The 16,250-nt window shown below is 40.2% G+C and overlaps 1 protein-coding gene across 1 annotated transcript in view; it reads left to right on the top strand.

Annotated features, from left to right (window-relative positions):
* Positions 1-16,250, top strand: part of PIGN (phosphatidylinositol glycan anchor biosynthesis, class N) — a 79,780-nt gene that overhangs the window by 20,662 nt on the left and 42,868 nt on the right. Inside the window, exons 8-11 of the mRNA XM_010073179.1 lie at positions 3,326-3,366; positions 5,610-5,669; positions 6,734-6,826; positions 8,702-8,757. Coding sequence (XP_010071481.1) covers positions 3,326-3,366; positions 5,610-5,669; positions 6,734-6,826; positions 8,702-8,757 — 250 coding nt within the window. The remainder of the gene's footprint in view (positions 1-3,325; positions 3,367-5,609; positions 5,670-6,733; positions 6,827-8,701; positions 8,758-16,250) is intronic.

Here is a 16,250-nt window from a genome sequence, read left to right as displayed (position 1 = left end):
CACAAATCCAAAACACAGCCTCACACTAGCTACTGTGAAGAAAGTTAACTCTGTCCCAGCCAAAACCAGGACATAGAGTAATAAGTATCTTAAAAAGTGACTGTTCTCTCTATGGTAGTACATTATAGCTTCAAGTAGGCCATGTAGCTTAAAAATAAAGAAAAAATTGTTGAAATGGAACTTGGCACCTTCACAGGTCAATACAGTTCAGCTACTCCATTAAGTTACAATCCCAGATATTTTTACAAAGCTAACATATGAAAGAAAAGATTCTTAAAAGAAGTCTCTTGAAAAGTTCCTTGAATTTGCCCTTCCTGCTCCATACAAATGCAGCTGAGGCTGTGTACAGGAGAGTGTTTCCAAGACTGCTGTGTCACTGATGTATGTGGGTGTCCGACTTACATTTGCGATTGCATGCACCAGTGTTCAAGTTCTTGCATCTATTGACAAGCCTTTCTAATTTTTCAGAGTTAGGAGTTCATGGAAACAGCAGAATATTTCTAATGCTGAAAAACTTCTTATGTTCTGTTCAATGCAAGCAGGCTGTAGGCAGCTCAGTGAATTGTCTCTTATCATCATTCCCATCAAGGGTCAATACCCCCAAAGGTGATGCCAACAGGCAGGACTGTCCAGTTTGTCATGGAAAGATTAATGTGCTCCTTTGATGGCCAGAAGGTCACAGTGTTTGCTCTGGAATTACAGCCTTCTCCTCATCAGTCCCATCACCTGTCCTCCACTGTCCCTCAGGCCTGGCCGTGCAATAATCTTGGAAAGATTTGTGATGGTAGCCATGGATCCTGTGGGCAATGTGAAGTATTACCCATTTGGCTATTGGCTTGACCCTTCTTCAAAAAGAACGAGAATATGCAGCTGCTCTCTGGCTGCTTAGTGCAGGCTCGGCTGAGTGGCCTTGGGGTGCAAGTCCAGAGAAGCTTGTAAAGTGAAGGCACAGCCTTCTGCAGCAGAAGGACATGGGGTGGTGGTTTTCATCTATACATACCCTGTTTTGGAGGATGCTCATCCTGGTTCTCTGCAGCTGAGGGAGCTCAGTGTACCCCTTCACTATTTTTGTTTCTGTGATATTTTATGTGAGATTTGCTTTGGTTCATGTAGCCTCATCCTCAGCCTCTTTCTTCTTGAACAAGTGCTTCCCTGATGTTTCCCTTGGACTGTTTACATCCAATTGCCCAGTGGGCTGTAGTAAAAGCAGGGGAGGATAAAGAGAAAAAAAACCAACCCTATCAAGCGGGTGGAAAACTGAACTGAGCACTGTTCAGGAAGCCTAGACTGTGAACGGGAATTGTAAACCAGCGTGGGCAGCATGTACACCCAAGGTGTCCCGCTCCCGGCAGTACAGCTTGGAATGGCTGGTCTGCAGGTGTGTCCCAGTCCTTGGGAGCTCCTGGGCTCACAGCTCCTGGTCCAAGGCAGATGTTTTCAGCTCTGTGCCTTTTGGGAATATCCGAGTAGGGGAAGCAGAGATGTAAAAGCTTCTGACAAAGCTAGAGCTGGCAGAGCTATAGTTTCTTTCTACCTTGAGCTCGTTGTGTGTGTGTAGACAAACAGTTTTCCAACATTCTTCATTGGAAAATGTTATTTACAGGAAAACAAAACAATGCATTTATGTAATAGGAATATGGGTGAGAGTCTGTCTGTATCTCTAGAAATATAAACGCATTTCCTTTTCTGGGAAGCAAAAGGAAGAAAACTTGTTAATTTTGGTGTGACTTTAACAAAATTCCTGATGAATGCTGATAATGCCTCTCCCTGCATTGCCATGGGAACTCGGTGTAACTGTATGTCTTGCTGCTGTTAAGGTGCATGGCTGCTCTTCAGGGTGCTCTTGGGACCATGTAACAGTGGAGTGGACCTGTACTCAGACCCCTGAAGCTTGTGGTGGGATGAACTAATCACTGAAAATAAGTTTGGTACATGCAGTGCTGCAAATGTGGGTGTTTCCTGTCTTGGGCTGTTTTCATCTGAGACAGGTTTGGGTCTGGCACAGACAGGGTGTATCAAAAGCTGGAGAAAGGGTGTTATGGTCTAGGAATTGAGTACCTGTTTGGAGAATATAAGTGAGGTTGAGCCAGACCTGTGAGCGGTGATTTACTGGTATTCTTCATGAAGCCTGTTTGTGGTGCATTTAAACCTCTACTTCACATAAACCCAAAGGATAATTTTGGGCAACCTGGCTGCACTGTTAATGGTCTGAGGTGTTAGGTGGACTTCTGCTTCCATTTGTCCTGTTTCTGCAGTGCCATTTCAGCAAGCGCCATTAGCAGGGTGGTGACTGGCCTGTTTAGCTTTTTGTGTGTACTGTTGCTAACATTAAATTTGGTTCCCAAGTTGAGGGTAGGTGCCCCCAATGACTTTATTGCTGTACTTGAGATCTGCTCTAGGTAGCTCACTGACAGTAATTTAAGTACTGTATCAGCAAGTCTGTTTTAGCCCCTATTGTGTTTTCCTGTGTATCTGATTTTTTTTTTTTTAAGTTTGAATAAAACTGCGTGTTGTTGTTTTTGGGTGTTTTGTGGTTTTTTTGTTCTTTTTTCCTACTCATATTATTGCTGTGGGTAGCGGGGCAGGGAATTTGAACATTAGGAAAAGAAGACATGAAAAAAAAATCAAACCCTGCAAAACTCTGTTTTTAAGTAACTCTCCACCCCCAAAGAAAACAGGCAATTTCCTCTTTATTTCCTTAGAGGCTAATGGAGAGTAGGAAAATACTGTTTTAAACCAGCTTTTTGTATGGTGCACCACAGCTTTAGGGTCTTGTACGTTTGGCTTTGTCTCTGCCTTCGTTGTAGTTATTCTGATTGCTAAATTGTTGAACTTTTCCGTTGAGCTTGCTCTTGATCGGTATTGCTTATGGCAGACATGAAGTATGTTTGTACCACTCTGTACCAGTATATCGGGGGCCTTGGGTTAACCTTTTTTAGAAACTATTGAAGAGATTTAACAGCCCTTCTCCTAAACCTGAGTTTGAATCTTCTAGTTGGCACAGGAGGTAAAACATCACTTTTTATGCTGTGCTGAAAAAATAAAAATCTTGGACTTTCTTCAACTGATCTGGGTCACAATTGCAGGCAGCAATTTGTCCTGATGGATAAAAGAAAATATGAACTGAAATGAATGCATTTTGTTGTTCCTGCCTGTTGAGTTTCATCTGTAACCTCTCTTGAGCTAGCATCCTAAAGCCAAATTATAATTTCCTTTAATAACAACACTTTTGCGGGAAACGGCACTAAGACATTAAATGTCAACTGCATTATCCCTTTCAAATCTTTATAGATTAGCTGTTTATGTGCTCTGTTATTTCTTGCAGAATGGAAACTGGAGAACTTGAAGAGGCTGGATGTCAATCAGGTATCAAACATACCTAATTTAATAGCTCATAAATTTTCACCTTAAATTATGAATTTTGTATGATTTAAACTAATTGAAGTAATACTAATGGCTGACCACACGTGGTGTTTCCCTGGAATGTGTTACTTAAAGAGTTGCAGGAACCGCACCTATACTGAACATAATATGAAAAAGTTTAACTTGCTGGTTAATGCATGGCACCTACGTACAACTTTCTCTCCTGAAGATGCATTATCACACCATTTTTGGTTACGTGATCATATGCCTTTGTAGAAAGAGTGCAGTATAATGTTCCAGGTACTCCTTAAACTCAGTGCCAGTTACCCAAAAGTCACTTGAATAGCACCTAGTGTGTTTTAAGAGTGGGATTTGGTTTTGCACACCTTTAGGAGTAACTTGTGGTGCTTTCCCCTCTATTTAGGTGGAAATTTTTCACTGTCAGGGTGGTGAAGCACTGGAACAGATTGCCCGGAGGAGTTGTGGATGCCCCATCCCTGGAGGTGTTCAAGACCAGGCTGGATGGGGCACTGGGCAGCCTGCTCTAGTGGTTGGCAACCCTGCCCACAGCAGGGGGGTTGAAACTAAGTGATCTTTAAGGTCCTTTTCAACCCAGGCCATTCTATGATTCTGTGATTTTCTACTTTGAAAACCTTCTGGATCTGAGCTTACAGCTCCTCGGTACCTCCTGTGAAGGTTCCCAGCGAAACACAAAGAAAGCGTGGTCTGATGACCGTGTTTCCCAAGCTTGTGAGAATCTGCTTTATGCTTTTGCTGCACTTAAGTTAGCCATGTGTATGTTCACAGTGTAGTTTTTCAGAGCTTTCTCTTCCCATGTCTGTGTTTTATCACTTTTTCCAGAAGTTGCTATTGTTATTGAATCAAAACAAATTCTCGCTATACTGTTAAACTGTGGTTTTTTTCAACAGGATTTGTAATTATGGCCGCACTACTTAGCAGTTTAGACAGTTTGTGCTGTAAAGGAAGAAAAAAAGTGGGCAACTTAACCCTTGGTACTAAATCAGCCAAGCTTTTTTTAATCATGATGATACCACACGTACATGTGTGCACCTGAAGCTTGTTTGCTTCTTGCTTCCTGTCATCCCATGAAACCCAATATATGAATAACAGACTTCAAACTTGCTCAAACAAAGGAAATAAACTTGTGCCAGAAGGTTGAAACTGGGAATATTCTGGATCAACTGCTTTCAGCAAAACCCTGATAGAAAATTAGAGATGCATTTTCTTCTGAAAGTTGGCAGGAGTTATGGGAATGTTATTTTGAGATTGTGTAGAAGAGTCTTGGGTGTTGCTTTGTTCTGGGTAACGGAGTCCCCAAAGACAGAGCTTTTGTCCTGCGGTACATGTGGGACTATGGGTAAAAATAGCCATCTAAACTTCTGATTACTGTTACAGTACATGTGTATTTCCTCTACAAATAATGGTTTGGAGTCTGCTCTTGCACAGTAGATCTGAGGGTGGAGCAGTGCCTGTTGTTTCAGTGTAGTTTCTTCAGGTGTGTGCTAGAGAAGCAAAGAATTTTGGTGCATAGTTTTGTATTAAAGGAAAATATAAACCTTGTGAGAGTCAGTGTTTATCATCACAAGTAGAAGGTAATGGTAACTTATTTTATGAGATGCCTGGGTGTAGATTGAAGGGCCTTCTTGAGGGCTGACTGGACACAAATAAAAGTGCAGAATTCCCCTCTGAAGGGGAGAAGGTGACTAATCGGCACCATGGAAACACAGTGTTGTGAAGAGCAGTATGTTTGCTGTGCTGCATAAAACTGTAAATATGAAATTTGTTCTTTCTGTGGTATAAATAGTCATAAAAAGTGGTATGCCTCTTTGAGTACAGGGAAGGAGGTACTGAATTCCTGTGAATAAATACTGTGGGGGTTTATATTAGCTCTTTAAACCAAATGTATTTTGGAAGCTTTATCAGTAGTGGAGTCTCACATTTTGAATCTAATCATGCCATGACTACTGGAATCTTAAAAAAACAAAACAAAAAAAAACAAAAAACAAAACACAACCCAAAACAAAACCAAAAAAACCCAACCAAACAAAAACCCAACCAAACAAAAACCCAACCAACCAAACAAAAAACCATCATAAAGGAGAGTTGTATGTCATTACTTCACAATATTATGCCATTTACTTCTGGAAATGCAGATACATTAAACTACGTTTATTAACTCTAGAACCTGGAATTATATTAAAATGGGAATGCTTCTGTTTGCGCAGGCTGATATAGCACCACTGATGGCTTCCCTTATCGGTGTGCCTTTCCCCCTGAATTCTGTGGTAAGAAGTACACGTATTTTTCCATATTATAGAAATCTACTGACCATAGAGGAAGAGCTGTTGTCAATGAGACTTGAGGCATGTGGGGGAAAAGATTGTAGATTTGGAAAAGTGCTATAGGGTATGGAAACTGCTTGTGGTTTTAGCTTTATGTGTATGTGTCTTCAGTTTGGAGTATAAACTCAATCTTTTTATATATTATATAGTGCTTTCAATTGGAAAGGCAGCTGATCCTTTTATAATCTGCATCTTTATACTCGAGCTACACAAGTGTTTTTTGTTAGTTTGTTTTTTAGGGATGGTAAAAATGCAGTATGGTTTAAGTAACACTTGATTTTGATCATGAAAGCTGAGTCTGTAAACATGCTGGTGTCTGCAATTTAAAGTTTAATTACTTTCTGTTTAAGCTAGTGTACTTTCTTCAGATGGTATATTATACTTTTAATTTGGTGAACAATGAGTGCCCGCACTGTGAGATGGCTTTTTCTTTTAATGTATTTTGTATATTATTACGTAGTCCAAAGGTGGTCTCATAAATATCTATTGACAATTAGCATTACACTAGTATGCTTTCATGCTGCTTAGTTCACATTTAAAACACATAATTACAGAACGTTTTTTGAAATATTTCTTCTGGAGACTGTGCCCTAAATTCTGTCCCCCTGTCCTGCACTCTTTGCTGGTCATGCGAGGAAAGCCACCCAACATAGGGTGGCATGGGAACTGCTGCTTTCCCATCACAAGTACTTGGTGAGTCAGGCCCAGGTGAGGATTTGGATGGAAGACTTTTAGATATCTCAGAAATGGTTTCTGTGTAGAGGTTGAGGTTGTATTACTATATAGTTTAATAACAGCTTCTGTTAATAAGCTTTAGGAGCTGAGATATTACGAACAGTTCCTATGATGGTTGAGAATGATGTAAGAAGAATATTTTCAAAGAAGTTACAGTAGTTATTTCAGCAGTAATTTAAAGTATTCTTACTGTTCATTCAGCCTGCGATTCAGTTAGAGAAGTTTCTTTTTCTTCATTTAAAATTTTTTATGTATTTATTTTTCTTCCCCAGGGAACTCTGCCTCTGGAATATCTGAACAATAGTGCTCATTTCAAAGCAGAGAGCATGTTTACCAATGCTGTTCAGATTCTTGAGCAATTTAAGGTAATTAAACATATGGTAAAGAAAAATGTTTCTTTGAATAATAGTTGTTGCTATGTGTAAAACAATTGTACTGGGACATATGCTGTATATAGCATGTTGTACCTCAGAGGACTGAAGTTGAATGTGCATACTGGGTGATGTTCCTTGACTAGCTGTGAACCATATCTGAAGGAGTTCGAAAGACTTTAATAAACAACTTCTTTTAAGGAGAATGAGTAACTTTTTTTTCTTGATTCTTAACTTAAATGCTGAAGCTGATCGATGTTAAAGTAAACCTACTTGCAGTATGTTGGTAGAATCTAAGTGCTGATACCTGAAAAGGGAAATACTGCTTTTGCAATAGGGGCTAGGAGGCAAGGCTCTAAATCAGGATAGGTACAGAAACAGATCAAAAAGGTAACAGGCACCTGTCCATTAAAGAAATTAAATTAGTGGCCTAATTAACTCTTAGCTAACGCTGTCATACTTGCTTTTTGCTCTGCAAGTGTTCATCTCTCACTACTCTGTCTGGATTAATCTAATATCAGATATTATCATATTGCGAGAACACGTATGTGGTCCAAACAAAAAAAGGTTATGTTTCACTAAATGCTTTTCAACTGTAGGATAAGAAACAGTCCCAAATCCAAAAATCTCGGTTTTGGCAAAACATATAAATGCTCTGAGGGAAAACCATCTTTTCCACAGACAGGAAGCTGAGGGAGGGAACTGTTGCCCTGTCAGGAAATCTGTGTGATGATGGTGGAACAAGGAACTAGCCTGAAAGTACCTTCAAGAGGCACTGTCAGCACCTTCTGTCCCTTGAATGCCAGGTTCCTGAGTGTTGTTTGTGTGGATTCCAGGTTGGCAGTGTCAACAGCAGAGTCACTTCCAAATCTATGGTGGAAAGCTGGCATGTGGCAGGGGAAGTGGCTGGCTGGCTGTGAAGTTGAAGCGTGCTGGAAGACCTCTGCTCTAAGAATTAAGGATGTGACTCAGGTCTTTTTCAGTTAAATTGGTGTCTCAGGGAGTATTTAAAAAAAGAAAAATTCTGGTCCTTCTTTAAATTTGTTTGTATTCTGACATCTTGTAGTGCTAAATTATCTATTTTCTTGTTGGCTGTCTCATTCCTGGCATTGTTTTAGAACGATCGCATGTGAATTTCCTTTGCATTTCTTTCCTGAAGCAGAAGTGGCACACTGGCTTAGACATGCGAAATGGGTTTTTACTTTTCCGGTGATGGACTGACCTGACCACAGTTTGTACTCCCTGGAGAGGATGTTGCCTTGGATGGATAGTATGAGACATGTGGGTTGCTACTTCAAGCTGTCAGGTTTTAGGAGCAGTGCGCTTGGGGAAGTTCCTGTCTGCGCTTTACGCTGACAGCCAGACTCAAGTCAGGCTGCTGCAGAGGCCTTAAAGATGTTTTGAAGGGCTTTGGGCAAAGTGGCTCTGATAGCATCAAAACTTCCTATTTTTATCCATGCACAGGTTAATTGATCTAACAGCATTATTTCAGCAGTATTGCCACAGTATACCATTCCTGTCTGGTGTAAATAATACTGGTTTCGTCAAAGGAGGTTGTCACTGAAGTCTGGTAGCACTTCTAGCTGTATCTCCCCTTTATCCTGCAAACTGTAGAAGTCCTCCTGTGAAAATCACTGTCTGGGCAGTGTTTTTTTTTTTTACTTACTTTAGAGAAGGTCTGGGTTTCCAGGAACTTGAGGGAGTTACGCATACAGGAGTATAACACCCAGTTTCCCGCACAATATATCAATAGTTTTATTTCGTTCCTTTTCCAAAATCTTAGAACTCCTCTGTTCTTAGTTTAATTCCTGGTACAATTGTTAGTCTTGTTGCAACTTGCATATAATAGTTTGATGCTTTTTTATGCAGGTTAAGATGAGTCAGAAAAAGGAAACAACACTGTCATTTCTGTTCACACCGTTCAAGTAAGTGTCTGTAAAAGCTATATATATATTTTACCTGATTGCTTGTCTTATCACTTCAGTATTTCAGTGGGGTGCAACAACAGAAATTTGGTCTCTTCAGTCTTTTTTTTAAATGCTAGTGTTTATCTGACTGAAACTTTGCACTAAAACTCTATGCAATTAACTTCTACTTCTTACCATAATTTTTAAGTAGGTTTTTTTTTAAAAAGTCTATTCCTTACATTTAGTTTTCTGTTGAGGATTATTTGCTTAAGTTTTTTGACAATATAGCTATGTATAGACTGCATGGTAATTTTCACAGACTTTTTCTTTGCTGAGTTGTTTTAGCACTCCTTGGGAGATATAAGTCCCTATAGGGTCAGGAAATAGGATCTGTTCTTATTTATGTGTATATAAGAGCTAAACTAAGTATTGTTTCTTCTGTGATTTAAATTCCAATGAAAAACAAACAAAACACCTTGCATCCAGAAAAGAAGTTCAGAATCTTTAGAATTTGTGCTGCCTGGTGTTAGTGTTTCCAGGGCTGGAAATCTGTAGTGATTTGCGTGTCTGTGAGAGCTCTATTCTAGTGTATGGAGCAGTTACCGACCTGCTCACCCTTCAGTCTTATCCAGTTAAAACTGCTTTTTCCTTTTTCTTTTCTCCCTGAAAGGCTTTTTTGAAAGCTTTGCTGTGAGTGCACATGGTATTGTTCAGTTCTGCTTTCAGTTTATGGAGTGCTCCAAAAAATGCTTTGTCACCGAGAGCAGCTGTTTTCCTTTGGGAAATAAAACTGATGTTAATTAAGATCTTTAAATCATGGCAGCATTAAAAACTAATTGAATCTCTTCCTGTGAAGTATGTTTAATTGCTGTCTATCTGAACAGAGATTTACTGTGTTGTTTTATACCACTGGCCTCTTCAAAGCGGAAGGTTCAAGACAAGTCTCTGAGAGACAAGTCAAGTCAATCTTGGGCACAGAATTAATATTTTAGATCAAATTCTGATTAAGAATGACAGATGCATTATCAAAGAATTTACTGATGTGTATGCAACAAAAATGACATATGGAAAGGATGATCAGTCATCTTTGATTCTGTGGGGAGGACTATTAGTTTAATTTCACAGGTCTTGCTTGAATTTTACTTTTCCCTAATTCTGTAAGATAGGATGTGCTATTCATAATAATAAATTTATCTTTAAAGGAACTAAGTGTTACTGAGTGCCTTATGGACTGGTGTCTTTCTTTTTTATGATATGTTGGATTGTTTTAAATGGAAATGCCTGAGACATTTGTCACTTCGAAAATATGACTAAAACTTGATATAAACATGTTGTTACTTTGTTATGGTCCATTGCAAAAATAGGTTTATTTTACTTTCTTTAGGTACTCTTAAAACTTTTCTGAATCAGAATTTGGGTTAATGGTCCTTCCAGGAAAGGTTTTTGTTTGAGACCAAAATAATTCCTTGGATGTGTGAATTACCTTACAAAAGGTGCCTATCCTTGCACATTGTATGGGTTACCAAAGACTCTCTTTAATTCCTCAAGGTGACATTGTTTATCTTCAGTATATGAAAACAGAAGAAAATTCATACCACAGATGGTGTCACCGTGCAAATAGTCATCCATAGTGTGCTGTGGATGGGGAGTCTGGCCAGCTGCTAGTTAGTCTTCACAACTCTCCTTGACTTTCAAAACTTGGCCCATGTCTGGGAAGCTACCAGGGGGCCTTGTCCAACAAGTTACTAATGGTTGAGCTGAAGTAGTTGAATACCAACTTAGTTTTAAGCAGTCTACTAACTTTCTAGGGCTCCAGCTTGCAGGAACTGGAGGAAAACCTGAGGTAGTTTTAGATGTGACCTGTGTGCACATCTGTCCCCTCCTTCACATGGACATCACTGACTGTGGGTGAGCAGTGAACATGAGCCTAAGCTTCAGCTGTAGGTCATGATCAGATGCATTAGTGTGAGGTAACCCTCATCAGTTGTTAAAACAAATTTTGCTTGAACCAGAGTGAGATACTGAGGGAAAGGCATATATCCCCTTCCACTGGCTTTACTATGACACTGGATTTTTGGTAGGAGATGAAAAGGTACAGAAGGGTACAGTTACTCTACCTTTTTCAGGAGAAGTTAAAAAGGCAAGGTTGGGGATAGCTTACTCCTGCATCTGGAGCAAGAGATGTCTTGGTATACTGTGCTATGTTTCAGAGTAATTGGTAATGACGTGGAGGCTGCATTTCTGCACAGCTATACACTATTTGGACTTGTCTGGATAGGTTTAATGGCAGCTTTTCCTACTAATTTTTGATAATCTTTGGTTGGCCTTGTCTGCTACTGCAGCTGAGCACACCTCTGTGCTGTGTTTCTGCTAGGCACTACTGTCCTTTCATTCAGACATGAATAGCTTCTTCCACCTCTGTTTATCTGTTTATTGATTTCAGTTGTACAAATAATTTATATCAATTTCTAATCCTTCTGGTGCCTGAAATCTGTAACTTGAAGCTCAGAAAGTGTGTACTGCAGCATAATACTTTATTCCTTCCTAGTTTGTTAGAGGCTAGTGAAGCATTGTTGATGTCTGAAGTGCTTTGGGACCATCAAGTTATGTAGAAATCGAAAATTTAAATATCTTGGTTTGCAATAGAATAGAGTTTGTGTTTATTTCAGCATCCTGATAACCTGACATTTAACAAAGATATCTCTGAGAATGTCCTTTCTTAAATTATTTACATTTAATGATGTAATTGAATAAAGTCTGTATAACAGAAATGTAGATATGAGTTACAGATAAAATGTGAATCTAAAATTTCAGGTTGAGACATGCTGGTTTCAGAGAAGTTGATACAATTACTACCGAAGATGTTTATTGGGGGAGGGGGGAAGAATACGGTCAGAAATAATCTATTTTCTAGAAACTACAACTTAAGAAAAACCTCAATTTTTCAGCCAGAAATAGCATTTAAAAATTTACTTTAATATTCCAAGGGGAAAACCCTGTTTCTGAGCTTGAATTTCAAGTGTTTTATTACCAAGTGACTAGAAAACTGTTCATGACTTTCAGATGCAATGACTTAAAAGCTGGTGTTTGAGTTGTATGTTGAATATATTGCACCAAAAGCATTAAGGTAGTTCATATATATATATATATACACACACATATATATATTACAAGCCTGTTTTCAGTCCTTATTGACACAATGTTGGCAAGAGAGAAAATATATTGAATTGATATAAGGCTTCTGATTTCCATGGGGAATCTCATCCCTAGTAGAAGCATGGCTGGCACAATGGGCAGGGAATTAAGAGGGCCATTAGATGTGTGCCCTTTCCTACTTGGATCTAAATTGCATCTCACTCTGAAATCTGTCTGTCAGGTGTACAGTGAAGAGGAGGATGGAGCTGATAGTTGTGTTGTGTGATAGAATCTTCAATAGCATCTACTTGACCAGGTCTGAGGCAGGTTAGAATGTGGGTAGCTCTATCTATTAATAAGGATGTGTCTGGTTGCCAGTAGTGTCGTTTTCATTTTGTCAAAGTGCCTTTGTAAAGGAACAAATCTGTGTAAAAGTGTGTCTTGAGGCTACCTGTGAAACTGTTGAAAATGTATTTCAGAAAGAGCTCAGCTGCAATTTTCTGCTGATTCTGCAAGGCAAAGTACACAGCCTCACTCCAGGGGAATGAATACTCAAGAGCAGAAGTGTCCCTTGCTGATACTGAACGCCTGTTTAGAATGCTTGTCTGCAGTTCCAGTTGGATACCTCAAGGGATTTACTGTCTGAAATGAGTTTCCTTCCCACTTCCTTCCACTCTCTACCTTTTTTTCCCAGCTATGAAAGAAATGTTTTCAAAAATTATTTGCTTAGCAAAATCAGAAGCTTATCAGGCTTCTGAAACATAGAGACAATGCGTTGACCTTTACGTGTAAGAAAAGCAGGTACCAAGATACCAGATGCTTTGAAGGAAGAGCGAGGATGAATCTGAAGATTGCTGACAGAGAATAACTGATGTCCAGGATAGTGAACTGTCTTATTAGCTTTCTGACCATTTGATGTACCTTAAGGCAATTGCCGAGCTGGCACAGCTCAAAGAGGAGTGTGCCAGGGGTCCAGATGCTACTGTTGCAAAAGCACTCCCAAAGTTGGCATCTCTGGGCTGTGAAAGTAATCCTACAAGGACTAGCAGGAGGACGGTGTAGTGAGGTGAGTAGGTGGGACATCAGTGTTGCACTAAAATTCTCCTAACCAATTCACGCAATGTGATTATCCCAACAGGTACAAGAGATGTAAGATATTAAATTACACGAAAGCACAGTAGTCCTTTTGTGTATGTGCGGTGTATGCAGGGCTTTCAGGGAAGACTGCTTCCAGCTGTTCAGGTTCTGGTGTCTCACAGTAAGATGGCAGGAGCAGTAGTTTAAGAACCACCATGTACAAAAAACCAAGAGATGAGCAGGTGAATTACAATCAGTGCTGGCTTTCCACTAGCTGTGCTTTTTCATTGAATGACTTGAAGTTTATATCAATATGGGGTGTTTTTAGCAGGAAACAGCTTAGGTATCTTATTTAAAGTCAAATTTGTATGTTCTCATAAAAGCAAAATCCCATACCATTTTGATGCTGCATTTTTGAAGTAACTTAATTGTTTGAATGCTATGTTTTGATCATACCAAATACTTATTTTTGTGTGTATAATCAAGTTATAACTTGCATAGTTACATAGAAAGTCAGTGCATTTTTAATGTACAGTGTACAGCTATTCAATAAAAATGTGCCTTTCCCTCACCATATGAAAATGCAACTCCTTCTCTTTCCTCTACCCACCAATATGAATTGAGATATAACTGCAAGGAAGTATCAATCATGTAGGCTGACTCTTTCCACATAATTACGCATCATGTATTTGTCGTAGTGATAGAAAAGAAAATAGTGCTTTTGTAATGTAGAGTGTCTTTGAAGATGTACAGCAACTTCAAAGAAATGCCACATGCACAGATACCTCTCTTTTCTTCCTTTCTCTGATGGCTGGAGATACAACAGTACATTGTTCCCTCTGTCTGATGGCCTTTCAAAACTTAAATAAAAGATATTTCCACTAAATTGACATTTGGAGCAAAGTGAAACAAATTACTTCTCTTCCACCATTAAGTGAGGGAGCGTTCCTTAAGTTGTCAGTAAATGTAGTACATCCTTTGAAGTGTCCTATTCTTGTTTTGTTTAAATAAATGGCATTTATTTAAATAAATGGTAGAATGCAAGATATTTGTGATACATGTGATAATGCATTGCAAGAGCAGACGTTAAGGATTGAATGTCAGGAGGAAAGGGTGAAACTATTGCAGTAGGGAAGGTGTCTCACAGTAAGATGGCAGGAGCAGTAGTTTAAGAACCACCATATACAAAAAAACCAAGAGATGAGCAGGTGAATTATGCAGGTGAATTGTAGTCAGTGTTTTTAATTGTGATTACTCTCCCTGTCCATTTGTCTGAATACTTTGTGTCTCCAGGGGACCCTTGATTTAGCAGAGGCACAGATTTATCTGTGAAGACATTTCAGCCCCTTTATCCTGTGGTCAAGAACGAGGGACAGCAGCTTCTGTCAACTTCTAGTGAACCCAGGAAAGGAAGCCAGCTTTTTCCCTTCTCCAGTTTGTCACCACTGTGTTACCAGGTGGGAATCTAGGCATCAGCCTGCTTCTGGTACAAGCAAGGCCAGTATGGAGCACCTTTAGCCTGCTGATGCTGGGGGGGCAGACTGGCAGCCCACTACCCTCCACCCTTGGCTTAGGAACCTGTGTTTATACATGTGAACAAAAAATAGAAAGGCAGCGCTGTAGAGGCAAAAGTGCTCAAATGGAAATAATTATTTTTTAAAAAACCCTGATTGAATAGTAGGTGTGTTATCTCTTTAGGGAGAAATCAATACCTGTGCTATAAAATGCATGTTCTTTGGCAAAAATGGCAGCTTCTCTTTCACTGAATGGGCTGTGTCTGAACCACTTTGTTAACCGCTGCTCAGGGAGGATGCAATCCTCTTAGAAAGCAAGCATCCAGCTGGTCTTGGGTTTCGGCAGCGTACTCGGGAGCGTTTAGTTTGTACATTAGAAGCTTACTGGCAGCGGCTTCTGCACAGGAGGACTGGGCATAATTGGATTTACTATCAAGTAGGAAGTAGGTACGGTCTTTAGGTCTAAGAGGCTAATGTGTAAGATAAAATATCAGAAGATTCATGTGTATTTCTCCCATTTCCTTGCATAAATCCCTTTGGCCTTTTCTGGGAGCTTGTGAGGCTTCATGCAATGAGAGTGAGGGAGGGCGCACAGGCAGGCGGTGGGATGGGATGGGCAGAGGATGTTTTGCACCGGGGTGTGAGGTAAGACAGACAGTGCAGGGCTCTTTCTGGATGTCAGTAACAAAGGTCTGATAACAAATAGCTTAATAAAATAGCTAATTTAGTAAGGTAAAATAAAAAGAAGAATACAGATAGCAAGTGAATTGTATGTGCCTTCAGATGCTGGGTGGGTACCCTGTGTTCATGCAGCATCAGATGGAGCCCGGATGGGTTTTCCCATGGTGCTGCATAGACCCTGTCTGTGGAGAGGTTCCCTCTTCTTGGTCATTCAAGGTATTATATTATTTTCTTGCAAGAAATCTCCTCTAATAATAATTTCTACTGTCCAACAGAATGTAGGTTCTTCTGAGAACTTGTTGCTGCACTTTTAGATGAATATGAGGCCAGGCAGGCAGCGGAATCACCAGTACAGAGCCAGAGCTGCCTGCAGGCACTGTGGTTACTACAGGCTGGCTGGGTTTGTCCTCTGTCCAAACTGAAGCCACACTGGACAGACAGCACAGGCCTGGGCCTGCTCAGGTTCACGGTTACATGAGTCACCAGCTCCTTGATGTATGATGGTCTCCTGGTTGGGGTCACTACAGGGGACCTGCCCAAACGTGTGGCCATAGGGCTCCACTATTGGGTACCTGCCCAAACAGCACACACTGCCTGCTCCCAATGCAACTGGTTGGAAAATGGATGCTACAGTTTAGCTTTGGTGTGTAGGATCATGGAGCAGAAGAGGACCTGTGGCATAACCCTACAGATCCGCAACACTTCTGATCCCTACATCCAGCTCAATGTGTGATATAAATCATCATGCGTTTATCAGAGCTGAGGGCTGACTTGCTGCGTAGGTAGGGTGTAGTTATTTAGAGTCAGCACGTGTGCCCTGCAGTACTGAAATAGTGGCAACCTTAAAAATGGTGCATTTCTTTTCCTTCAAGGATCTTCATCTTCCTTATTAAGCTATTTCCCTTTTCAAGCCTGCTGCATCATGTCCTGCAGGCTCTTCGGGCAAAACCTCTGCCCCTGCTAGATCCCAGCTTCTCTGTTCCACTTTGAATGGGCCAGAGGGACTGCTTCAGAGTATGCCCTCCTCCCTCCCGCAGCTCTTGCTGTAGTAGTTTACATGCAAAGTCTGCTGTGTGCAGCCCAGTTATCTTAAATGTTTCTCTC

This window comes from Pterocles gutturalis, unplaced genomic scaffold (genome assembly GCF_000699245.1).
Source record: "Pterocles gutturalis isolate BGI_N339 unplaced genomic scaffold, ASM69924v1 scaffold5967, whole genome shotgun sequence".
Taxonomy (NCBI): Eukaryota; Metazoa; Chordata; class Aves; order Pterocliformes; family Pteroclidae; genus Pterocles; species Pterocles gutturalis.
This window is presented reverse-complemented; position numbering and strand designations above follow the sequence as displayed.